At 43.7% G+C, this 27473-nt stretch overlaps 1 protein-coding gene across 1 annotated transcript in view; it reads left to right on the top strand.

Moving 5' to 3' along the window:
- The window catches only part of LOC8024077 (uncharacterized protein ZK1073.1), a 77411-nt gene that overhangs the window by 26217 nt on the left and 23721 nt on the right, over nucleotides 1-27473 (top strand). The window contains exons 4-8 of the mRNA XM_029990238.4: nucleotides 5861-5921; nucleotides 6020-6106; nucleotides 6221-6298; nucleotides 19827-19936; nucleotides 20022-20060. Coding sequence (XP_029846098.2) covers nucleotides 5861-5921; nucleotides 6020-6106; nucleotides 6221-6298; nucleotides 19827-19936; nucleotides 20022-20060 — 375 coding nt within the window. The remainder of the gene's footprint in view (nucleotides 1-5860; nucleotides 5922-6019; nucleotides 6107-6220; nucleotides 6299-19826; nucleotides 19937-20021; nucleotides 20061-27473) is intronic.

The raw sequence follows: 27473 nt of genomic DNA, 5'->3' as shown, positions 1-27473 counted from the left end.
CGTCGGTGTCTCCAGCTAGGAGCCTCACGTTGACGCTTTCCCAGCTCCGTCTTTCTCACCATTACGGGAATAACCCTAAAATATCACCGAGAGCTGAAATGAAGCACTTCGGTTCCCTTACGTCGCGTTCAGTATTAGTCCTTGGCAAGCCAGACTTTAACACTCATAACTCAGCAGGAGAGTTTTTTTGTCTTGCTTTCAATTGAAATAATTACTTAAGTATCACGCCAAAGGTTACAGGCCAAAAATCTAACATCGATAATTCACTTTAAAAGCATTGTGTGCGTTATTGGTGTTGTAAAAGTACCTTTCGCCCCGGTATATTTTTGCTACAAACATATTTTAATTTCTTCGGCGACATCTTGCTTTTCGCGGAAAACGGCCTCGTGGACTAAGAAAGACACCGTAATAAATGAAAGTATGTGTCCAAATAGCTTTCTAGTTTCCGTCTTGACTTTCCAAAGCGTTTCTGCCAAGGCCGCGACATTGAAAATGGCCTAAAATGACGATATTCGCCATTTATCTAATTAACAACGCTAAAAACATAATGCTGAAAAAATAATTGTGCCATTCACAAGGAGTGGCGCGTAAATCCAAATTCGAAGTATACCATGTTAGTTTTCCACGAAATAAAATCAACAATATTAGTAAGAAAGCAAAACAGTAAAACGGGAGCCATTTAAAAGAAGTAATCGGTCTAAAACTTCCAGTGACACTTTCGAGCCTTACAGAAAGTTTAAAGTCATGTCCAGGGTGTTTCAGCTAACTTGTGCCAAGACATAGAAAAAGGTGGTGCACGCGTCGAATCAACGCTCACAGTCTTAGCCAGAAGTCTCCAAACTTTTTGGCTAAGAGGTCGGATTAGCGATTTCTCGCAGTCTCGAGGGCCGGAAAGAAAAGAGTAATCATGAACGAAGAAGACCAAAATACATAAACCTAGATAACCATTTAAACGCATGAATGAACGTTATAGTAAGTATTAAAAACAACTCCGAAGGTCGATTAATGTGTAGGCTTCAAATCAAAATATTATATGTAGCTAATCATGATATTACACAACACTTTTTGACCAAGAAAAGTCACCAGTTATAAAGCAAGAAGTATAAAAACTTTGGCACATTCGCGCAGTTCAAAACACTAATGAGAAGGGTAAAACAAATGCTGACAAGGACAAGGTCACTGAGCGCATTGTATATGAGAACGTAATGAAATTTTCCCATAGTTACGAAGACGTCAAGCAGGTGACTAAGAATGGTAATGCTGGTCATGAAAATGTTCAATTAATGTTGTGTATTTGGATCACGTCGCGGCGCCGTTGCTTTACGCACACTTGTTTTTGCACCGCTAGCAGCGGGTCTGCTGGAAGCCGGCCGCGGGTAGGGCTTCATTGGAATGACCGCGGCCAGCCACGGGCCGGTCGGAAGACTTCCGCGGGCCGGATCTGGCCCGCGGGCCGGCGTTTGGAGACCCCTGGTCTTAGCGAACAAGTCAAGATATTTCTTGCATGTGATGTGCCAGACTGCCAAGATTATTTGTGACCGCCTGGAGCTGAGCTTTCTCAGAAGCATGCCAAGGTTAGTTTGTGCGCCAACCCTCTAATGCAAAAGTCGTAGGGCCGGCTGAGAAACATTGTATCGTGTCGTTCCCATCAATGTAGCCTTCGTGTGCCGAAGTTTTTTTTTAGACTTCAAAAAAAGCGCGCGAAATTAGAAAAAAAAATCCACGTCATTGAAGTCACTTACATCGCAGTTCACTAGCGGGTAGTCACTTTTTTTTTTCTTTCTAATCTCGCGAGCTGCTTTTTCTTTTTTTTAAAGCATAAAACAATTATTTTGATATAAGGGTAATGGCGCAGTCTAGCTGGTGAATCTTCATACTTATCGAACCCCGACACAAGTAAAAAGACTAAAAAACAAAAATGACAACCAACGACGTCTCAAATCATTTGGGACGTCGTTGTGTTGCTCTCTTTTCTTTTTCTTTCTTCCTTTGTTACGCGGTTTTATTATAAGCATGAAACCATTATATTTAGTTTTAGCTCAAGTCCAGGCGCAGCCGATGCTACGAGCTGATGGGACCATTCATACAGCGTCAAAAACGCACCATCAAGGTGGTTCTTATGTTTCTGCACGCGTTCTATCATCACTGAAGCAATCAACAGAAAAAGCCTAGTAATTTGCGCTTTTGACGCTGCTTGATCTTGATGGAAACGACACGATAGAATATGTTTCAACACGCGCTACAACTTTTGTACTGAAGGGTTTGCGCAAAAACTAATATTTAGAATTAAAACTTTGCTCTGGGCTAGTTGCTTCATTATGATCTGAAGGGCTCGAAAGCTCAAAAACACGGAAAGGACGAGACACATATACAACGTTGACTTAATCGTCCTTGTTTTTTTTTTTTAGAGCGCACGCCCGTTTCCGGCTTGAGCGGCGTCGCCGTCGGCGTCTGCGTAACCGTGAGGTTACGTGACCCCCCCCCCCCCCCCCTCCCCTGAGATCACGTGACCCCCCTGAGGTCACTTGACCCCCCTCCCCCCCGCCCCGAGGTCACGTGGCCTAAGGGGGGGGTCACGTGACCTCACGGGGGCCCCCGTGAGACCACGTGGCCCCCGTGGCGGAGCAACACCTCCTAGAAGACAAGGCCGTAGTGCTCTTCTCGTGACGTCGCAAAGGAAGGCCATCGGGGGCGCGCGTCGAAGCGAATGCAACGCGTGTAGATCGACCGTCGTAGCGCGTTTTTAGTCACATACGCGTGTCATATTAGCTAGAATGAAAGCTGCACATAGCAACGGGTCTAGAAAACATTTTATTACACGAGCAAAATATTACACCGCTAAATAATCGGTACGAAATGGCACGAGGTATGCGTACAAGACGTCTATCGAAAAATGTGATTGTTTTCTAAGTCGAAAACATTGAGTCATGCAATTATTGTTGTAGGAATGCATATTTTATACAGAAATACTTTGACAAAATGGCGAGACACGCAGTGATTTTGAAACAGCAAAACAGAACAGTTAAAAATCAGGTAGACATAGTCAACGCGGACAAGGCAAGACAAGCGTTTCTCACGATCATGTAAGCGACGTTATCGCGTGCAGTCACTGAATTCTTGCATCATACCCCGGCCACATGGCAAAATTAATGTAATTTCGATCGAATGACATTATAGGGTCGACAAATCCGCTTGCGGCGCTCGTATAATCACTCAAGACCGCGAGCTGATTAAATCCTATATCACTGAATGAAAATATATTAACGTTTCCCTGTGGCAGGGGTACTAAACTTACTACTCAGTCTACTCATTTACTTCTCCCTATGGGCTCGAGCTGCCTTAGAACAAAACATAACTTATTTTGTATATAATAATACTATCACCTTAATACAGTTAAGATTCTAGTATAAACGCGGAAAAGGCAATAAAATAACTTTAGTATAAATAAACACAGAACCACAAACAACTCACTTTCAATAATCACACAAATTTGATTTTCATCTTCCAGTGAAAACTAGATTAGCGCGCATATTTACAAATGTCGACGCAACTGCATACGAATAATGACAAGGAACAAAATTGCAATTTATCATGCGATTACAAAAAAACGATTGCAGCATCTTACTTGCGTCCTACATGAACAAGAAAGCCCGTAAATAAGTTGTTTCTCACCTGTCGATCGTATCCATACGTCCCACAATATCCGTGACGAACACATTTGAACACGAACTCCAAGAAGCCTCTCTTTGTCGAGAGAGAGGTCTATCGATTAGTCGACCAGAGCCTTCGTTGGCTAGTTGTCACATGTCACTCAAACCGTAGCAGGACTTGTTTCACGAATGCACGTAAATGCCGTAGTATCAAGCGACAAAAAAAAAAAAAAAAAAAAAAAACTACCCGAGACTACGGTGATGACAGAAATACGACGGGAAACAAGTCTCAAAAATACCACACACGAGAGCAGCGGCGACGAAAGGCTTAACGTTGTCGACGCATCTCTTGCTGGTGTGCGCTCCCTGCGACCACGACTGGATTTCTTTTCGGTTTGCTTCCCTTCTGAGATGTCTCAGCGTTCCTTTTCAGATAGTCAGCAGCTCACACACAACGTAAATTTACCAGAATCGGAGCCATGTGGCATCAGCAGCATCGCAGCCGGTCCTTTCGAAAAGTGTGGGGTGCTGCGGAACTGCACGTAGTCCCGCGGTTACGGGAATACTCATAAATATAATTTTGGTACTCTCAACCTTGGTAGCGCGTTATGTAATACATTTATATTATATATATAATAAATTGTACAATACTGCGCCTTTAAAACGTATATTAATGTCGGATAAACGCGCATGAACGAACACCACCGCGCCGCTTGTCGAGGGACATTGTTTTCACGTCGATAGCGTATTCTCACGTAGTTGCGCCATGGACTTCCTTCCTCCGCCATTGTGACGTAACCTCTCAGAGCGCTCTGGCCTTCTTCTCTAGGAGGTGTTGGGCGGAGTAGCAGGCAGGATGACGAGGTGAGGAGGAGGGAGGAGGAGTATACCCTCTCCTCAATACCCTTCCATCCTCCTCCTCAAGAGCTGCGCTCTAATTCGGCTTTACAGGGAGTTGTAAACGGCTTTCATTTTTTTCCCTGCGCACCAATATTTTTTTATGTTTTAGCACAAGTTAGTGAAACCGCCTGTATATAGACGCTTTCAGGCAGCTGTGCATGGGCGCCTCCATAACCAACCTTCAGTTTTTGTTCTCTCTTATTCCGTTCGCTCCACTTCATCATTACCACAGCAGTTACCACAGCAGGGCAGGTCATTGCAATTTTAGATTCTACCGTGTCCTTCTCCCCAACATAAGCCCTTGTAGAGACTCGAAACCCCCGCTTCACTGGCTCGGCATCTCGGTAAGACAAGAAAAGGACGCTATGGCGGCTCAATTTGGCGCACGCTGAAAGCGTCTTTATAGCCCCAGGGCAGCGAAGAAGACGCCTCGATCGGCTGCTAATCAGCGTGGCTAGTGGCAAAAAAGGGAAACTTTGGAAAGGCCATGACTCCGAACAACTGGACAGTTCGGAATGGCGCTCAGTTCGTCACAGTTCGGAATGGCTCTCGGAGATTCGAGCTCCAGGTCGGGTCAATCATCGTCTCAGAGTTGCGAAAATTCCCGTAAGATGGCGCCACTTGTCAAACCAAACTTTGTTTCTCAGAACGCGGACCAAATCGCTTCGGCGAAAAGTAAATAACGCTCGGTCTCATTATTTCGAGTAGTTCACTTTTTTTTAATTATTAAAATTAAATGTATTTTTTTACTTAAAACATTCTGGGCGTTAGCGAAAACTACTAAATGAGCGCACCTTGCAAAATTGTAAGGCACGCGCAACACTTAACGGCGTAAAACATATAAAATAGCGCAACAGAAACAAGGACAAGAAGTAAACAGGACAGGCGCTGTCCTGTTTACTTCTTGTCCTTGTTTCTGTTGCGCTATTTTATATGTTTTACTAAGATGAACCAACTAGCCCAACAACGTACCTTACTAAACTTAACGGCGTCCTGAAAAAAAAAAAAAAAAAAAAGAAGCTCAGTTTGGATCCGTTTTTTTGGTTTCGGTTTCCTGGCGGAGCGCATCTCTGCATAAACTGTCCCGCTACCCGTGGCCACAGTGGAAACCTACCGCTTCTTATTTCTCTTAAGAAAGAAGGAAATGTGGTACAAGCCAGGCAAAATGAAACGCTGTGTTGTTCGAATGACATTGCAAGAGCTTTGATTCTTGGGTTGATACTTCGGATCGCCATACCTATTTGTTTGAATTTAGTTAGAATCATCTTCCATATACTTATTTTGCACCATTTCTTCTTCCTTTTTTCTAGGATAAACTTGGTGGTGGGATTTGGAGAGGGAGCCGGAGCCAACATTCTTGTACGGTTCGCGGTGCGTGAGTCTTTCTCTGCCTCGATGTTAAAGAAAAATTGACACAAACGTGCAGAGAGTCATCTTGGTGTCGAACATGCATGCCTGCTGTCTTACAGCTGGCCCATTCTTCGAGGGTGTTGGGCCTCATCTTGATGCATCTGGTGTCAACAGGAGTTGGAATGATGGAGTACTTCAAAGATAAAGTATAACCCACTTTTCCTTTGTAGTAAAAATGTTCTAAAGGTTATTTTGTTTTTAACTTACATAGCTTTTTCTACACACTGCTTGGGCCTGCAATACCGTTTTTATTGTTTCAGATCATGAACTGGAAACTCCAGAATGTTGGCATGAACCCCTCTGCCGAGCAGTACCTGGTTCTTCACAAATTCGGGGCGGTGAGCTTCGTAATATTAAACGATAGTTGCATATGTTATTACAAATATTTTGGTAACACGGTTTCAATTTAGTGATTAGCACGTCAACAAAAGATGTATGCACGCTGTAGAAAGCATGATCAGAATTGGAGATGGTGGCGTGAAGACCAGAAAACAACAAACACTCCACGCAAAATTACCGCAATCGGGACACCGACTTCTTTTTTTCTTTTTTTTTTCTTATGGTGTAGCTTTTTTCGGCACTGTTAACTAGTCTGAGAGTGGAGCCAATTGCATTTTGTTTGAATCATCAATCTATGTTTATGAGGTTGGCCAATAATACCTAAATATCACGCGCGTATTTTGAACTGCACCGAGAAACACTATCTGTAACAGGTAAAGTGTTGTAATCGAACCATTGACCCCTTGCAACGATGAATACAAATAGGAAGAATACAAAAAGGTTCTGCGGAAAAAACAGCTCATAGCTATAAAATGTCGTTACTTTCTTCTTATTTTTTTTTTTCTTTTTAGTTACGATGTTTCGATCAGCACACCACGCCAAGGCTATTTTAATGCAACCGCATAGTTGCGTGCTTCTCCCTCTCCTTCATCTGCTTTTCCTCCCCTTTCCTAACCGCTTGATTCCTTCCCCTACAAGTAAAGAGCACGCGTAGCCGACACCTCCTATATGTCAAGGCCGGTCCCGGTATGAACGCGCTCTCTGGTGTCTTAGCGTGCTTAGGTTTTTAACTACTGCCCGTCCGTGAGCACCTTACTCGTACCTTGGAACCGACCGAACGCCAATTTCAGAAGCGACGTACGTATTTGAACAGCTGCCAGATTATATTGCGTTTCCTATAGAATGTGGCAGATTATTTGGTAGATAATTTTCGCGACAGCAGACGGCTGTTCAAACTTCCGCACTGAGTGCCTTTGTGTGTCCTCTCGCAGCAAGTTAGAGGATTTGAGGAAGCCGTCACAGGCATCCTATCCCGCCGCCCTTCGACCTACTTGCATACGCATGTGCTGGATTTCGTCGGATATTATTGCAGATTAACGTGCCACCTATCATCACACTTAAGGGGAGCAGGTTTCTGTCTGCTCAGTTCATATTTCTCCTCCAAAACACACGCCGAGCTTCCGCTCAACGGCCTGCATATTAGCTTTGTGCCAATTCATACGTTCGCCGAATCCTTTCGGTACAATTTTGACGGCCTAAAACCTATTCACTTGCTGTATGCTAATTAGTTTTCGTCGTTCCCACTCGAAGCATTGAGAGCCTACTGCGAATGCGACTACCCGAGGGAATTCATCGATACAATGAAATCCGATAACAGTCGCCATGCCCATGCACTGGGGGAAGACGTGATTGCAACTGGAGTATTACTGCAACCGAATCTTAGACTTGGATACACATTGCAGCACGAAACGCAATGTATTCACACATGAAAAACGTTCAGCATGAGAGCGCGCATCAAAGGCGTTCTACAAGTTTGTATTTCGTCCCAGGAAAAAACAGCAGTCCCCGTTACCAAGCCTCAGTTCACGCAGTCGTGGCGTCTCTCAAACAATTGTCATCTTAAAAGGCTGGAGAATTCTCTGTAGTCGACGTAGCAGTAAGTGGAAGTTTGCTCCTGGAAATGCATACTTAAGAATTCTCAGTAGAACGAAATGTGATCACAACCGACGTGATGATAAGTACCCTACAGTAGAGTCCTTCTCTAATGTCTGTATTCTGTTTAACTGACAGTTGAGGCTTTCTGTTGTTAACTGAAAGCTTATTATCCACTAAGAAGTCACTCGAATATCACCAGTATACAAACTGTCAACCATATGATTAGCGTTCATTGGTCTGAATGACAAGTAATGAGATAGCTTAAGTTTGGCGCTCACCGTTATTGACCCAGGCTACGACACCAGAGCGCGTTTTGGTGTATATTTTTCTATTTCTAAAAGCGCTTGAAATTGCATCTACGATGAAGTCTCACCACTACTATGTGTCTTTGCGCCGGGCAAAGAATACGTAACTTGTGATTGAGCTTCAGGGTTCTTTTATCACGCATGTATATCTGGGTATTAAAAAAAATCATGTTCTTCGTATGCCCTTCATAGAAGCCACCCTCTGCAGATAGCCGAAACCCCAGCTAAAGTTCGTGCTAGCGATCATAATGGCACTCCGATGCTTCAAAGCATCGTGTTGCTTCAGGAAAACGCTAGAGGTACTTTAAAAGCATCCAATGAAAAGACGTCGCCCCTTGGAGTCGCGTATACGCAGAGAATCGACTGTGAAAGATGAACGTCATCTACTCATTGAACATTTTCCGGGCGCAAGTGTTCCATTCACACGGGAATGGACAAATCGTTCGGCTATTGTCCCTGCTGCGTTTCCCTCCTGCTTTCCGCTATTAGTGCTTTGCTTCTTTATGTAGAACTTCCCTGCCAGTTGATTTTTAACACCCCCTGCACTGCAATGTCACGAAAGAAAATATAATATCTTAATGTTCATCTCCGCGGTGCATCTTCGTATCGGCCATTATGATGTTTCACAGTCCGCCGGAACGAGCATTACTAGATCAGCTTGGTTGGAGAACTCTTTTGAAAAGGCGAGTCTCTCTTTCCTCTCCTCTCACAGCTCTACGCCTATCGTTCAAAGCGCCATCCTCTTAGCACGCTGCGGCGCATCTCCGTTATAGCAGTTCAGAACACAGCCATAGCCTGTAAAAAGGGAGACGCTTCGAACGTTAGATGTCAAACTTAAGAGGGAGTTCGTGCGTGGAGGCAGCGTCTATGAGTAGTCCTCCAAGTGAGTTGTTCTAGTAACATCGGCAGAAACTAATAAACATATCTTGTACAGAAGGACACAGGTTTGGCCCAGAGTTTGGTAGGAACAAGTCAGCAATCATTTTTGAGTGTGTGTGAGTGTGTGTGTGTGTGTTTGTAGGGGCTTTAAGGGGGTGCGAGCCTAGGTTTGGCCACCCCTGCTTTATTGCAAAGGGCTTTACCCTGCAGGTGCCGAAGGCGAGACGGATTTAGCAAAGGCGTTATTGGGGTTTAAGGACAGCCAAGGAAAGCGGGCAGTCTGAAAAATGAGAGAACTAAACACAAATTTTACAACTCGTGAAATAAGTCCAGGCAAGGCTAAACATTTTGCTCATTCTCGCCTTGGAGAGCCGTAGTGGGTTCCTTTGTGATACTCCAAGGCGTGTCAGGGTACTAGAGCATATTAGCTGCAAATGCTTAAAACGCTCGCTAGGTGGGGAAAGCCGCCTCCCGATTTAAATGGTTCAGCCGTACCGGTCTATCTATCCATCCATTGTAATTCGGTGTGAATCCCAAATGTCTAAAGCCGGCAGAGGAAGCTTTGGTTTGTTCAAATACGAGTAAACACGGTTACATGAGGCGAAAGATCTATAGCCTGGCATCACACCGGCTTGGGCATCCTGGTTCAATGTAATTTATTTTAACTTAGTCGACCATATAACTTAGCTTCGTGATTTTTAAAATTGTAGTTGTCCACCGCTCGTGGACATATGTTTCTGAAGCTCCAACGTTAGATATAATGCAGGTCAATAACTAACAACAAAAGTAGCCGTTTTCCACGCAAAACTTGAAATCAACTTTTTTTTTGTATATTTATTTTTTGGTTTGAACACGAATAATCCTACTCTTTCTTTACTACCATTTTTTGTAGGAAAATAGCCACAGCAGCGATTCGAGACCGGATTAAAAATACTGGTCCTCAGGATTTGGCGCAGCGAGTTAATAATTTAGGCAGTTATTACATTTCCTACGCAATTACGCTATAATAAGCTCACTTTTGAAATAAAAAAAAAAAACCCTACGTGGTTAAGAAAGTATTTTCTTTTTATTATTCAACAGGATGTTCCAACTAACGTGTGCTAAAATAATATCTTAAAAAAAAAAAAAGCTACGTATGTCGAACTGACGCAGTATTGCTCTCAGTCCTATTGAGCAAGTCAAATATATTTTTGCAATGTGCCAAACGGGCTAATTAGCAGATATTAATTAGCGAACTTTTAAAGTATCTATTTGTGCGCAAACCTTCCTATAACAATGTTGCGGAGCGAGTTGAGAAACATCCCGTTGTGTCGTTTTCATCCCGGTATCCTTCCTTCGTCTGACTAATTATTTCACGACTATTCGATGGCTCCGAGGCCAAGCGCCGGCCTGCGGATCGGGTGGCGGGTTCGAATCCCGGCCTAGCTACCCGCAATCTGACGGAGGTTTATTGCTGAGAAGACAGCGTGTAACCGGGCTTTCGGTTGCACGTCATATGATCCCCAGGTGGTCGAAGTTAATCCCCTGTCCTCCGCTGGCACGTGCCAGATGCCCGTCGTTGGTTGGGCACGTAAAACCCCCGAATTTGAATTTTCTAATTATTTCTAAATATAAAAAAGTGGAAGATTAAAAATAAATTTAAAAAATTCCACGTTACTAAAGCCACTAACATCGCAATCTTCTAGCGGGTAGTATGGGTAAAATTGTTTTGTTTTGTTTCTTTCTTTTTTTTTTCTTTAATCTCGCGCAAATTTTAAAAGCTCGTACAAATTAAGCACTCAAAAGCTACCTCGATGGAAGCGACACAATTGTATGTTTGCCAACACTCTCTACAACTTTAGTATTAGGGGTTTGCGGTGTTGAAATCGTTAGCTAGTTAATTAGCATTAATTTGCCAGTTATTAGATCACGAAAGATTAGTTGTTCCGTACGACTGTGAACAATAATGCGTTAGATAAAAAAAAAGCGTAGCATGCGTCAGCTTTTTCTTTTTCCTTTTTTAGGTTTTGGCACATTTGAACCGCACGTGTGGAGGTCCTTTTATCGATTGTTTCTTTATAGCCTCTTTTTCCACAAGGCGTCTGTTTCCTAGGCTTTATTCGCTATTATTGTCAGGAAGGTACCTGGTTGCATTCATTGATTCCGATCTTAAACAAAACTCAAATCAATCACCGAACGACCAGAATGATTCCTGGCACAAATTACTTGCCCACCTGAGTAATGTTATTGGCGTATTTAACGACCGACAATTTTTTAACCTACTCAGAACTGCTGCGGGTTTTAATTCCCCAGGAGCTTTCATATTTCCTTAAGATAATTATATCTGTACCTATTATTTCCCCTCGCTCATTAAAAAAAAAAAAACTATATGCGAAACAGTGCAGTCTTATTGCACATTCATTCTTCCCGAAAGGTTTGCATTTCTCATATTTCCGAAGCTGGAAGAAAGTACCGAACAGTAACCTTACAGAGGTACGGCTGTCGTTTGCTCACGCATCTTCGAAACCTCGTGCCAATGAGGCTTAGTCGCCGCCCTTTGGGATGAAGTTTTTGAAGTGTATTTGCCGCATCGCTTGCGCCGCAGTAGAAACTGCAGTGCCTTCAAATGTTAGCTGAAGGAAGCGTCATCTAGAAGAATTAGCACGTTTTGATGTATGGACACCAGTAATGAAGTACTTCAAATTGTAATTGAAAGGCGCTGTGAGTGCCGAAGCTTTCGTAAATATTTTAGTCTTGTATGATTAGGTCTCTTTGTAATTGAAGCTCTATCTGCCACTGGGCGATCTTTGCCTGACTGGCCAGAGAGCAGCGGAAGAAGGCTCGTAGTTTTTGCTGCGACGCAAGCAGCACGGACATTCTTATAATACTTTCTTTGTAGAGCGTAGTTAGTGGTGCATACTGTTCCTTTTCACTTCCTCTGGCGATCGGTACTGATGGTAGAGCACTGTACGACCTGGATTTCAGAGTCCAGCTACAACCATAAATATCATACTGGCAGAAAGAATTGTCCGGTCTGGTTTCGGACAAACATAAGAAGTTACAAAATTGGAGGTTCTTAGTTTTATGTATCAGACGAAGTTTCGGTACGCTTCAGCGTCCTGGTACGCTTCAGCGAAGATCTAAGAGTTAATCTAGGCCACCTGGGTATATTTAACTTATAGCCGAAGTCTAATTTCCACTGCGCCTGCTCTACAAGAATCTCCGTAAGAATTTCGATTTGAAACCTACATCTTGGGCTTTTTGGACCTGTACGTCGCTTCAGAGCCACAGTAACAGCGACGCAGGAGGCCTTGACGACGATGTCCGGTCTGAATCGACCGCGCTAGGGAACAATACTAATGAAAGTAACATAACTTGAATACTTTCGAAAGCATACAATTTATGCCGAATTCTTCGGCCATTTCGTTTTTCGTAGTTTATTTCTGGTTTATACAATAATTGATACCCTGCGTGGCATCTTCGTAAATTGTTCTTCGATTAGCAGTTAAGAAATGGTAAAACTACGAGCTGAGGCGCATGCAAATCAATTATGTCTTCAACATTGACAGTTAGCTAACTACCAGAAAACTGCTAGCAGACAGTATCTTCTTGAGATGTTAGTTGTCATGCTGGCAGCCACAACGTTCAAGTTTGTCAAGGCAAGCATCGTCGATGCCTGAGCCCGTGTGCAAAGCAGATGAGGGAAACGCCTGTACATTCCCGTGACTCTGAACAAAGGCCGTGTATTGCTCTACTCAATGGCGCCCACTGTGTACTGCCGGCTGTCTCCTCATCTCTTTTTTTCGCTTTTGTTGTCTCTTTAACCTTGCTCCCCTGTGGCCATGTGCTACTGGGACTGGACCTGCAGGAGGTAAATTCCAGAAACATTTAGTGTAGCCTCCAACCCTTAGGCCGCCTTGTTGATTGAATGCAATGCATACGCTCACGTTCAAGCGTTAATATGGTCTCGTTGTGTATGATAACTGTCATGGAACTCTGAGCAGAACAGGGTGCAGGGTAGCATGTGCTTTGAAAATGTCTACTTTCATAACTACGCTCGATGCGAACTGCACACAACCAGACCCAGTCAGCACGATCACGACATCGGCGCTTATTTCGCCTTTTCCATTGTATCGAAGGGCACCAACTTCCACCAAGTACCGTGTTGCCCGTGATGAGCACATTCCATTATGCAATTAGTTTGGATAGCAGTCGCGAGAAAATAATAAATAAAAAAATGAAACGGAGAGTGCCTGTTCGTGCTAACTGTGTTGCGTTCTGTTCGCAATTCAGCAAACCGATCAAAAGTGCATTAAAAAGTACGTTTTTCGTCTTCTTTCTCGAACGCTACCTTGCCCGAGGTAATCCAACGTGTGAACTATTAGCACGCGTGACCCGCTTCCATAGAAGCTACCTGATGATTTTCTCTCTACTACATTGTGCAATAAGATGATCCACGAGAATCGGGGTTGTGGAACACAGCCTTGTTCCATTACTCGACTCATAATTGTGGCAGTCATGTGCGCGGTCCTGACCGAGTCGGCCTTTCTCTTGCGGCCGGAGGACGTTGGCTAACGGCACCTGTGAAGTGACATGAGAAGGAAAGAACTCGGGGAAACCGCGGCGATGCATTTACACTTTGTCACTTTGCTTCCCTCCTTTTCCAAGGTTCAGCCTGTTGGCTCGGCGATTTTTCGTGGTCCGTTCTTTATGTGCACAGGTGGAACGCACCGACAAATAAAGTATATATATATATATATATATATATATATATATATATATATATATATACTTGTTATCTGTAGGGTTGTTGCGAAATTTTGTTCAACCTGAGGTCCGACCTGTTCCCTGAACCTTCGACTTTTTGGCGTAATTGGACTTTCTTGGTGTTCGCATGGTTATAAAAGAGTTGTCTTAACTCATAGATAACAATTACCATTGCATACACAATATAATATCAAATATATATGCTTCGAATAATTTAGTTAGTAGTTGGTTCAAATGCCGCACCCCCCCTTCACCAGGTGCTGCAAGCTCGGCAGGTTTGCCACGTCCCTAATGACCTGTAAAGCCGCGCGCTCTCCCTATCAGCATTTCTCGAGCAACGATTTTGGGGAGTTGGTGGTCGATGTTCCATGCCAAAATGGATAGAAATGAAGCTGGTGAAGAGGATCATTGGATTCGCTGTCGCGCGCGTTTTTACCGTGGTCGTGTTTCTACGCAACTTATTTAATGGTACTGACGGACTGCTAGGACTTTTTCAATTAAAATCTAGACACGATACAATTGAACGAAGCTTTTAGAACCAGAGACAGTGTAGACGGAGGACGATGGAAATCTGCGGCTCAAAGCGTTAGTTTTGGAAACGTTTTCTTCGGGTCCAACCGTACGTTTGAACGCGCGGTTCCAACGCATGGCTGGAACCTTGACTTGTCTGTCATATTTTTTGCGAACTTGACATTATGCCTCCACAAGAAATATACGCGTACTACCACTGAACTAAGTCGACAGATATGAATGTCAGGAAACAAGGGAAATAAACGGAATGGATGTCTTCTCATTTTAAAGGTCGTTAGTGTTTATTGAAACTTTATACTTTTTTTGTTATGGGAAAGAGTAACCCTGTCGCCGTTTCCTTAGAGAGTGAAAAAGATCAATGTTTCTTTTCCTTTTTCTCGAGATGAGCATGGCGTTATGATATCAGCCTAAGGTTTGAAAGAGACTTTTTTTTTCTTCTTCTTTTTTATGCTTGCTTAGGCTGGATGTGTAGTGTCTCGTTTTCAGTCAGGGACGCCTTGGACATTTGAGACAGCGTAGCCGCGGTGTACAAAACAGCATCTGCTCGATTGTCTGTTCTGTAGTGTTCTGTCGTCAGTGCGCAGAAGAAGCAAACCTGGACTGCGCTGCGACGTTATCAATTTTTGGAAGCACTGCCCGCAACACGGCTGGCGTTGCGAAAACGCGCTTCACCTCAGCGATCCCTGGTCTGATGCGAGAACTCCTCACAGACCACGGACATTTCATCGAGTCAGCTCATCGTTCCACTGATGAAACGTACAATATATACGGATATACCTACGCGGGTACGAGGTAGAGGGGACTACTTGAAACATGTTTCCGGAACAAAACGTTACTTCACTGACGGAAGGAGTTTGGTTCTCACGTGTAGGCTACGTATCAACGATCACCAAGTGCTCTTTAATTTTCACCGAGGCGACCCGCCGAATTGCGTCACACCCAACGTCCACACTTCGCAGCAGTACTATACGATGCCCTTATTAGGCACCACAGGATCTACTCAGGACGACCGATGCGACGTCAAGGTGCGACACGAGTGCCTCCGGAGGAACACCTGGGAACAAAATGCGCCTCGTCTACGCACACCGTGAGACTGGTTTCGCTTCACGCTAATTGCTTACCTGGTTGAACCACTGAGCACGAGCGAAGTTTGAAGAAAGAGGTGAATTCACATGGCGTCGCGACCATCGATTACACAGGGCCGACGTATGCCTTCCCAACCGAGTCATTGTACCCCTGGCTTATCTATGATAGGCTGCGACATTTCTGACGGTTCAATGCCCATCATGGCACATATGTACCTTTGGGAGCCGACGTCTCACCCAGTCGCCTCGCCGGGATTTCTCTAGCGGCAGTTGCAGTGTGATTTCTGGAGAATACTGTTTGCCGGTATCGTGGCACGTTTGATACCCATGATTGCCAATGCCAGCATTCTTGCCCTGTTCGAGAAAAGACCCGGGCCAAGTACTGAAGGAGTCCAGTTCACCAGGGTCGCCCAGTACTGACTGTCATACTAAATTTTGGCGTATTATTTGACGTGAGTGCAGGGTTTAGAACCACCCCTAAAAGATCACACGACCATGAGGAGTAGTAATTCATCAAACCTCCATGAGCAGCCAAGAAAACTATCGTCGCTACTTGTGCGATGAAATATCAGAGACCGTGCATTTTGGATGCCGGCGTGCATTTAGATGTCCTAATTGTTGCCAATGTTCAAGGTGACGTCATTGGAACTGATGTATTAATTATCTCCCATCTCCCAGTCGACAGTCCATGCCATAAACGGTCGTATGATATACCAGTCATATCGGTGTATGTGTGTGTGTTGCATTACTTCTGATCCGCCGCTGCTGATCTTTTTCTGTCTAAAATCAAAAGTCAACTACGACACTATCCTTTGCGTATTCTCCTATTTGCCGCAACATTTGGAGAGAATCCAAGCAACCGACAAGCTCTGATCATGTGGATTGTCTTCCTGTAGAAAAGAATGGCGGAGATTCCTTGAATTTGCTGGCCTTTAGGATGAAACAGCGTTTCAGCGCCCAGAAGGGGTCAACATATTCTGGACTTGGCTCGACTCATCTCCAGAAAGTAATAAATGTGTTTTAGTGCCATATTGCATAAGGAGTTCTGGGATTTGAGAATCCGTTAGAAAGCCAGTGAATTCGGGCAGAGCCAGCCCGCGTATATAGAAGCATTCACTGCAGAAGTGTTGCTGACCCTACATCCAAAATATGTTGTCCACAAGATCCTATTTTTACTAAACAGCAAATAACGCAAAACCAACAACAGCTTGCAGCCGTCGGCGAAAAAGCCGAAAACATGGTACACTCTGTACTGAAACGATCATTTAAATTACGTACTTGGAAAAGCAGGAAAAAGTTTCTATTCTGGGTTATTATATAATCATGTGGAGAAGCTAGCGGCATAAAGCGATACTCTCCAACTACAATTCAGAAAAAAATAACTAATTAATTTATTTTAAATAATTTTAAGACCGTCAATATTTCCACAACATTTACATATTTCCTTTCTCTCTCTCGTTTGAAGTTTTTAAAGTATGATCGTTGCAGCTAGCAGCTTACTTTTTACAGGACTCATCTGCGGTCTCGTTAGTGACACACGATCTTATTAAAGGGCTGCAAAAGTTGACCCAACTGAAGGCGAACAAATATGGCGAGGGCGTTCATGAATGCCTTGAGGGTCGTTGCGTTGGCGTGTAGTCCCGTGCAGTACAAAAACGTGCCAAAGAAGCCCAGCAATATCAAAAACCTGGCAGTACCGACCAAAACTACTTACAATGACATCATTATCCTTACCCTCCGGAACGTTTGAGGCAGCAACATTGTGTTCTGACGTTCCAGAAATCTAAAGCACAAATAATTGAGGGTCAACAGTCCCATCCTCCGAATACGAAAGGAATTGCTTGCTTGTCAGAATCATCTCGTCTGTATTTATACTGAGTATTTCACCCAACATCGGCTAAACTTGTTCTGCGAGAACTGCGTGTCGCAGCTGGTGCCGTAGTAGTCTGCCGAGGGGCCTAATTTAGTGAGGTATGTTGCGTTTCGGAAAATCAAGTCCTTAATTAGCAGCAACGTGGTGGCCCGGGCAGCTGGTTCATCCTTACTGGGAAAGGCGCCAAAAGAAAATACAAGGACGAGAAGAGCCCAAAACAGGACAAGGCTTTAATTAGTTTTGCATAATTAACTTTATAGTTAGTAAAAATAATCCTATGGCTGCAATTCAGTGCGGAGAGCAAGTCGTCTGCTTCTTGCGCAGGAGTTGTGGTGACGTCACAACGACGCGGAGCTCTGATCGACTTTGATTGAAAGAATAATGGGCAGACCTCAATCCTAGATTCCTTGATGTCTACCCGCTATTTTTTTCCACTCAGCCAATAAGAGCTCGGCGTTCTGGCATCATTGCAACCCCCGTGCAAGAAGCTGACGAACTTCCGCTCCACATAAGATTCACATTGCAACCTATGGTTGTAACGTAAATCTTAGAAAGACTTGAAGCACGTGAGGAGCGTGGTGATGCGCAAAAGTGACCGATTTTTCTACAGTTGCACAGCTGGCAGAGTGAAAATGCAGTGATAAGGAACTGATACTCCGCGAGGCCCTGTCGGGGTTTCCTGCGTTTTCGGAGCCCAGAAATGCAACATTTTTTTTATAATCTACCGATTTAATGGTTTTCGATGATGCCCATCAAGTTTCTCATTAAAAGCATATATTTATTTTCAATAACTAAAAATAAAGTTATGAAAATCTGATTGAGAGCGGTAGAATCCTAAAATGCTACGTACCTAAATAAATAGGCCCATTGACATCGGCCAATCCAGTGCCAATCGTATCTGCGCGATGCGTTGTTTGTACGTGAGTTTTGGCTGACGTTCAGTTAAATGCGTCGTGCGTGTAAATTCAGATATACGAGTTCTGAAAGTTGAGAGCGGAGCATTGTTAGCGGTATAGTTAACCTGAATGGCTTCAATTGCGAAAAACGACTTCCTTGGGTCGTGATGACAAAGTTCTATGTTATCACAGAAAACAGAAATTGATTTAATTGATCGTCACTACTTTCTTCCACCCGAAGTCCGAGCGCGGTCAAAGCCGAGAAGTCAAATTAACAGGCGCATACACACAGCGTCACGGTGCACTCGATCGAGCACGCGCAGAAAGACACGGCGAACGCCGTGACATTGCGCTTTCAGCAAACGAAGTATACCAGTATAAGCCCCGACACATACAGACGGAAGCTCTAGCGATTAATTCTATAGACCTTTGCATCGCCTATCACCCGGTCGAAAAATGCTGAGTCACTGAGCTGTGGACCCATGCGCAGCGTCTGATATACCGCACAACGGAGCAACGGCGCCTGCTGAGAAGGTGTTCCACAGCCCAGCAGACAAAGCGCGCAGAAGGCAATTCTTGCAAACGTCTATAAAGGCCTTTGCAAAAACCGCCTGCAGCGCGCTGCCGTCTTTGTCTGCTGGGCTGTGGAACGCCTTCTCAGCAGGCGCTGTTGCTTCGTTGTACAGTGTATCGGACGCTCCGCATGGGTCCACAGCTCAGTGACTCGGCATTTTTCAACCGGGTGCTAAGCGATGGGTAATGTGAAACAGAGTATATTTCCACGTGAATCCATGCGAGGAAACCACATTAAAGTCCGCATCAGAAACACTGTTCGTGCATCCCGGACCAGTGTGAAATGACAGGTGTAGACGCTGATGATATCCTGATAAACTGACCGGATACAATTATACGTGTGAGCATATTTCAACCCGAAACGACGTGCTTAAAAACGTTTAAAAGTCTGCGGTCACAAGCATTAGGAGCCGGAAACCTCTCAGTGTGTCACGAGAGAAGCAACGTTGGCAGAAAGACGAACTTCGGCGATAAGCTTAGGCCAGGTTGCATTGCACCGATTTAATTTTTCGGAGATGAAACCGTGCGTCCTTCGAGGGTACGACCCGATATAAATGAAAACGAAATGAAGCGTGCGTGTGATGGTACCTTAGTCTAAAAATGATCAGGATTGAATTCACACGTGTGCGGTTAAGTTTAAAGCAATGGCTTCTTCGTGGAATGTCTTGGCAGCTGACGTTCCCACAGTGCGCGTCTGATGAATATGATTGTGTATGGGGCTCCGTTGCAACGTGTCTTTATTGCTCCAACAGCTAACTTTCCAATACAAGGTCTTGCATTGCCGCAAAGCGATCTCGTGAGGTTAAATATTCGTTTAGACGTTGCTTTTTCTGCGCTGTAAGCTATTTCGGGCACGCGTTTTATTATGGGTCTATACTTTTTTTGTTTTGCTAAAAACGGTGGACGCCAACGTAGTTTCTTCTTTTTTTTTATTGTTTAATGTCAATCAAACTTCTAAAACATGATAGACATTCAGTTACCTTACGTACCTTATTGCGATTCATTTACTTTCGTTCTTACGCTTTTTGGTGTTTACATTGCAGCAACTGGAGATGGTTGACAATAAGGAGCGCCTTATCTCAGACTACACTGAGAAGCTGAAGAAAAGGATAAACCCACGGAACTTAAAGCGATACGTGGAGTCCTACATGAAGTAAGTGTGTGCCCTCCGTCACTCGCCCCCGAAGCCCTCTTGAAGTAGAATAATGAAGTGCTGACATTGCTTTCATCTCTTGCAGCCGAAAGGATATAAGTGGTCTGATTGAGACCAACCTCAAGTAAGTGCACGCTTCCTAATAGTAGTTACGTCGATCGGTTCCTTTTGTCTCGTGCGCGTGCAAAGCGCCCTTTGTTTCCAAGGGCAGCCAAGCTCGCCTTTGGCCCAACCCAGTGTTGTGATCCGAGCAAGAAGCCCAACGCCGGCGACTTTGAATGGGGCCCAGTGCGATCGGAGGGTGTTGTCACGTACAGCTATTCTAAAGTGCTGTAGAATAGCGTTTACGTAAAACTCGCTTTACCCTGGTACTACTCCTCCCGGGAAGTCTATATTTCAATTTTCTTTCGTCATCGTTCGTATCGCCTGCACACAAAAAAAAAAAAAAAAATCGTCCCTTTTTTAAAGTTAGGGATTTGAACGAACTCTAATCCGGCCCAAGTACATAAATGCCTCCATTAGTTAAAAAAAAAGGGTTTTAAAGCACGTTTAAAGCAACCTGGGTCGAGTTTGCAATGCGCCATCAAAATACGGGCGATCTCCCTGCAGACCCCACTTAGCTGCGTCCATGTATCTCGGGGCATGATCACTTCTCACTTAGTGGGAACTCCCGCATCGCGAGAGAGGCTGTTCGTCCAAATGCGAGCACTTTGATCGTTGCCGCGTCGGGCAGGAGTGTGAGGATGAAAGGATTCTGAGTGCGGGTTCTGCAAAATCACGCATTCTTCCGGGATTGCTTCGCGAGTATGCGAGATCTCTAGCAGGACAATTCAGTCAGGCGCTCGTCCTTTCCGTGTCTGAAATACGATGATTTATTCGTGGGTGGATCGACCAACGGGTGATCTCTCGAAAAAATGCATGACGATCTCACTACTAGCGCGGCTGTGTGCCCCTTCCGTTCGAAATGAGTCCCTCTTCGATTCATCCTCGTGACGAGCTGGACGCTTTCGACTGTCGCCCGATCCCAACGACGAACGGAATCAACGCAGGCTTCCCAGGCCGTGACCTCGGAGAGCTATCGTCGCGCGCGTCGGAGTCAACAAGGGAAGCCGACGGCGCCTTATTGTCTCGTTTCTTTCCCCCCGGCCTTGGACATATCGGGCACGAGGCGGCTTCTCAAAACCGCAAACGCAGCATCGCGCGCGGAGAAAAAAAAACAAAAATTAAAATCGCGGCCTGTTGGGCTCATTGAGACGCATCAAACGCGTAGCTCCGCTTGGTAAAAAGCTTCCAGTGTGTGCGTCCATAAAATAGTTTCAACCTTGGTACGTTAATACGTCACCGGGATATTATACGTTACTGAAAACATTAACCGGGGGACGGACTCGACGACATACGTCGTGGCCGTACCTGCGTTTATATACACTTTCAAAAACGTGTTTCAACTTGAGGCAGTAGCGGTTTGCGAGTTTTGTGGCGCAAGAGGTGCACTGTGGCCATACTGCGCCAAACTAACTAAAATCAGAAAGTAGCGGTATTAAAAGGGCTCTGAAAAGAAAACAAATTATTTTTTTTTCCTAGATAAACACATTTTTGTTAGCGTCCTATTTACGCCGTGAGACATATTTTGTGAAACCGAAACCGCTAGGACGAGTTCGACGATTCTAAATAGAAATTCGTTTCAGTTTCGCTCCTAACTGAAGATGTGTCTCACGCAGACTTGAAAAGTAATCCGTTACTTTTTTTAAAGCAATTTAGTAATGGCCACGCTACTTTTTTGCGGCAGTAATTTGAATGTAATTTCGTTACAAAATATTGGTAACGGGTTACTTTAATTACTCGTTACTTTTAAAAAAAATATGATCATAATATAGAAACTGGAGCAATATGAGCAGGCATATCATCAGAATAAAGATAGCAAGTTCGACAAAATAGAAAACATCGTGAAGAGGAGAGTAACCGAAAAGAAACAATTTTTTGTACGACCGGCCAGTAGAGCCACTAGAAAAACGTACAAGACGTATACAAATGTGCGAAAAACAGATCAACAAGACAACGCCGAGTAAGCATTGTCTTCTTGATCTCGTAGCGGAGGTAGACGCTGCTACTGAGCATGCGCACCGCTAGCTTTGTCTGCAAAATTCCAGGGATAATTTCCGGAGGCCGTAAGCTAGCGGGATGGCGGCTGTGGTTGCAGCTTTCGCTGCCTTGTCAGCTTACAGATGAAGGGAGTGCACCTACATTCCTTAAGGTACCCTGAGGATGTTTCTGAGATCGCCGAAATACGCCGATAATTAACGCTGCTGGATCTAAGCATCCTAGAAATCCCTAAATCATGACGATACGCTGCCGATTTGCCTACTAAGATCTCAACACATTTTGACATCTCCGATGATGGGATGAGCTTATACGCGTACTGAAGAAATCAGATCCCAACGGCTATAGCTTTCCATTTCGACGTAGATTAAGGGTTCGTTGAGAAGTAGATAATTATTAAAGCGAAAAAAAAAAACACGCTTGTATATTTCTTTTTAGTTTAATTCTGCCCGTTGAATAAAACCTAGTGATCCACCAAAATGAGTTTTGTGTCATGTTTTTTTTTTATTTTTTTTCTGGTGAATTGACTTGCAAGTTAGGGAGAGTAATTCAAGCTATGCCTGGTTTTCTTAGCTGCTCACTGTTCATGCATGCCGAAGTTGCTTACCGTTTGTTTTCTTAAATTATTGCTATTCCACTGGTCTGTAGTCGTAACTCCGAAATGGAAACACTTTATTTTTGTTTTGCCGTAGCAAGAAAAAAACGAATTTCATTACATGCTTTGATATAATTGTGCCACAACAGCTAGGTGGATGATTAAAACCAAGATAATCTAAATCTTGATTTAAATCATTATTTTATTCGCACCAATCTCGCTATCAGGATTTAAGTACCACTGGTTTGGTTATAATACATTAAATCAGACACGTTTCCCCAAAACTAACCTTTTTTATTTACCGTTTTCTTATCAGTGTCATTCCCAGGGGTATTTATTTTGCATCTGACGTAAAAAAAATCATTAAGCATAAAATATTTATATCAGGAAGCCAATAAAAAACACATCTAGTAATAAAACAAGTCACTAATTTCCAGCTGAAGAGATTTAATTCGCGTAAGTTGGATTAAAATGAGACAATCTGATTTATTTAATTAAAAAATATCCTGATTTCTTCCACCCTGACCAGAAAGAACCTTTATTTCAACTTAGGAATGAATGCTGCTAAGAACACGACCAAATAGATGTGTGTGTGTCTGGGGGGGAGTTGGGAAAATTTTCTTTTCCAGGGGCTCAATTCTACATGAAGATTATATCGAGCCAGGATGCTCGGCCTCGCACACATCAAGAAAAAAAAAAAAGAAAAAAAAAATAGTTCGAAACATGTAAACATGTACACTCAGGGCTACATCCGACTTTATGCATCCTAAAACCGAACGAAGTCAGAAAGAAACGTCACGTCAGGCGAACACCATGACAACACACACATACAAACGCACGCAATAAAAAGGTTCACATGGAAGCATTTACGGAAATAATACAATTAGTGGCGCAGCACAGAACATGGCGCAATTACAAAAGTAGAATTTGCTGAAGGTACTGAAAGTAACAGATACTTCTGGTGACAAAACTGGGTGATAAAGCTATGCGGATCGACTGATGGAGCTTTAGTTGTTTTGCGCTTCATTCTTCTGTACTCTGGCACGATTGAGTGACTTAACAAAGAAATGCAGCCTAGTGGGAACATCAAATGTCATCACGTCAGCAGTTGGTGCTTTGGAGTGATCACCAAATCCAATCTTATGGACAGGGGGCGCCCGCCAAGAGCACCCGATGGCTGCTAACGCGACAGGAAGTAACCGATGCAGCCGTTTGCTCCTCCAGTTGATGACTGCAGCGCCACAGGCGGCCGTCCGCTTTTTCGGCGCAACGCCTCCCATTGACGTTGGCCTCGCTTTTGCCACTGCTCCCCCTTCTAGAACAACTGTAGACCGGTGAAACCGCGGAGTGATATCTCGAATGCGCGCGGCTCGCTGCCCATAGAGCCGGGACTCCGATTCAATCCAGCGAGCGCGCGCTCGGGGCTGACGACCGGGCACATCACTCCCGCGGAAGACCAAACAAACAAACAAACACAAAAGAAAAACATAGTGCGCTGTTTTGCTTTTGTAATGGGGAAATCGGACGCGCGTCGTTATGATTTCTGGATTTCTAGGATGCTTAGAACTCGCAGAGTGAGAGTTAGCGCTACATCGAGGCGAGCTCAGAAACCTCCTTATTAGGGCACCTTTAAATACATTATTTTATTTTTACCAAGACTACCATAATGGCGGGCGTGTGAGAAACGGAAAGTAGTGTTGCAGAATATTTTTGAAAACATCAAAATGGTTTCTATTGTTCTCTTGACAAGTGTCTGGGAAAAGTAACGTGAAAGTAACTTAGTAACGTAACGAGTAAAGTCATCCGTTACTTTTCAGTGAAAGTAATTTGTAACGGTAATCCATTACATTGTTCAAGTAACGGGCGCATGTCTGGTCTCAGGGCATAACTTGCGCTAAATATAATCTTTTTTCCTTCTTCTTTTTAGAATTTGTTTTTTTGTTCTTTCTTTTTTTTTTTTTTTTTTCATACGTCTCCTATCTAGACAACTGAAAAGGAGCTTTTAGGGCAGTGTTTATGCCGTGAAAAATATTCTACGTTAGGAGCGAAATCACACTGATGTTTATCAAATAGTTTCTTATTCGTTGTTTCTGAAATTAAAATGCGTGGAGTGAAAACGTTCCCTGGAAGTAACCTCAGGTGCATATAAGTAAATTTTTAAATAACGAGATAAGTACCTCAGATACATTTTCGCACGAGTAAAGGCTGAACTCCATGGGACGATTATGTTGCGAAAAATCGACGAATTTCGTCTGGCGGCTTTTGCTCTGGCATCAGAACAATGGCTGCTATTCGCGACTCCAGCTAACTATAGGGGGCACCACTCATTTTCCAAGATGGCGGGTTTAGTGAGGGTCAGAGATGCGTGCCGCTGTTGAGCCCGTCTAGTGTGCTCGCTTCACTGAGCGACATAAATTATTTCTGGTAATACGATGAAGCTAATGTTTTATGAGTGCAGGTCACCTCTTTAACCTGAAAACAAGGACGGTGTTTAGCGTATTAATTACGGAAGGATCCGCGTTTTAATTCTGGAGCGAAACCGAAACTTACCTCTATTTTGGATTTAATTTTTCGACATAGGTCTTAATTTCGGATTCTTTCATGACTCAAGATGTACGTGTCTCATATCGTAATTATTTACTTATAAAAGTTGTTCGCGGAAACTTTATTTTGTGACATACTGTTCGATCCAGGCTGATACTCGTAGTTGTCGAAAAAATCAGTGCTGATAGCTGTGCGTTCTCGCTGCCTTTTTCTCGCTCAGATAATTGTCATGGGAAATAATGACAATTATCGCAGCACAAAAATAAGTGAATAATTTCAATTTTTACAATATGTCTACGAAACGCATAAACAAATAAACGCTGCTCTCACTGCAACAACCCAAGACGGAATCCGAGTCAGACAGCTGTAGTGTGTGTGTGTGTTTTTATAACACCGCGTGACGCGTAGGACTTCATATTACATCCAGCGTTTAACTGTTTGTCTATCTTGATAACTATGTCAGAGTTTTTCATATTCTAAAAAGAAAAGAAAATTATACCTTTCTGGAAAGACTATTATGGTTAAAAAGAGTATTCTCGTGATCTTGGAGTTAATTAAAGGCATAGATTGCCGCGATTTGTATTAATAATAATAATATTAAAATTCACATATTTGAATAAGTAATTCTTCAAGCTCTAATATAATTTGTTGCTTATGAAATAATTTTAATTAGTGCGAATATATATGACTATGAAAACTGTGCTAATTATCGTCACTGGTTCCAATTGCTGCATTTTAATTACAAATAAAATAAAAATAGTCAAAAATCAATTAAAACATTCGAGCTAATGTGAGAAATCAGTGTAAAATTACATTAATTGTGGGTAAAGTATATTGTGCTATCAAAGTCGCGACTTTTGACAATCGGCGAAACGTCCAAAGTCACCGTCAATATACTTCCAGACCAAATGCCCCAAAGTTTAAAAAAAAAAGCTTTTTTTTAATTACTAGTTTTTTCATAACATTTATTTACTTTTGTATTTGCTCGCCGTCGTTTTGCCAATCTCAGCCTTTCCAGTTCGAAGGAACGCCTACCTGCTAGCGCGTCTGCTCACTGCAGCACGTTTCGTTGGCGTTGGAAGCCGGTGAAACAGTAGTGAGTTTTAATATTGCGTATACGAGCAAACTCAAGCCCTGTGTGTTTGCGTTAGCTTTGCGCGTTCCACACTGCGCGTGCGCGGAGCCCGAAATCGCGGTCTTGGATGGCGTATGGCGATGAGGCGCACACACAACGTGGGGCACGCAACTCTAACGCAAACGCACACCGCTTGTGTTTGCTTCTATGCGTAATACTAAAACTCTCCAGTAAGGTACAATCCAATACCGGCTGCAGCACTACGTTGGGACAGTGAAGAGTGTTGTTTGCATTCAGAAACGACATTTCGCTAGCCATGACCGCGAGCAGTTCCGCCGTGCCCGCTGAGCAGGAGAATCGGGGGACCCTCACTAGAGCGCTTCCCGTTTCCTCCGCGGGAGGGCGAGCGTCGAGCTGGAGACGCGAATACGTCGCGCCCAAAGCGAGCGTGCCGTCGGGCGGCGTTCGTCAGTTATTCGTCGCATAATTCGCTCCATGGAATTCAGCCTTAATGGTAACTCTATTTTAGGGACACTTGTGGAGTGACATGGCAATCTTAATTCCAACTGTTACTTCAAGGGTCTGCAAGCTCGGTGGTATACTCAAAAAGTAACTGCTCGCGGGAACTAATGGTATTCCATTATTAAGTACACAATGATCAAAGATGCCCAGGGTACCTCGTACAGCAAAACTGCACGCGCACTACACCGAGAATATTTTATTTGGTGTGAGAACTACAACCAGGTGCAATTGATAGATGCCGGAACAACCTTTATCTTGATTATCTTGTTCTAGAAATATTGTCGCATACTACCCGAGTAAAAGTTTTAATCTTTAACATGTCTCGTAAGAAATATCTTAATATGCTGATTTGAGCGTATTACTTTTTATACATTGTAAAACCCGAGACGTAGGACAAAAGGAGAAGAAAAAAGAGGACAACGCAGACACAGGTCTCAAACTCAGCTGAACATTTATTCCCCCAGCCTCGCTTATAAGGACCACCATCCCTCGGCGCATGACGTCACACTGTCAAACACTCTCTCACCCACCCTTCACGAGTTCACCAGCTCGCTTGTATCTTCTCTATAATTTCTAAATTACTTTACTTTTTATACCTCTTTCCAGCTCTTAAAACCACCGTACTTTGGTATTTAAGATATTGAGAGCATCCGCTCTTGTAACTAACACCTTTCTCGTCGGAGTTATCGGCGAAAATCATACAA

This window comes from Ixodes scapularis, unplaced genomic scaffold (assembly GCF_016920785.2).
Source record: "Ixodes scapularis isolate PalLabHiFi unplaced genomic scaffold, ASM1692078v2 PGA_scaffold9__187_contigs__length_104089568, whole genome shotgun sequence".
NCBI lineage: Eukaryota > Metazoa > Arthropoda > Arachnida > Ixodida > Ixodidae > Ixodes > Ixodes scapularis.
Note: the sequence above shows the minus strand (reverse complement) of the source record. Positions and strands in the feature narration are given on the sequence as shown.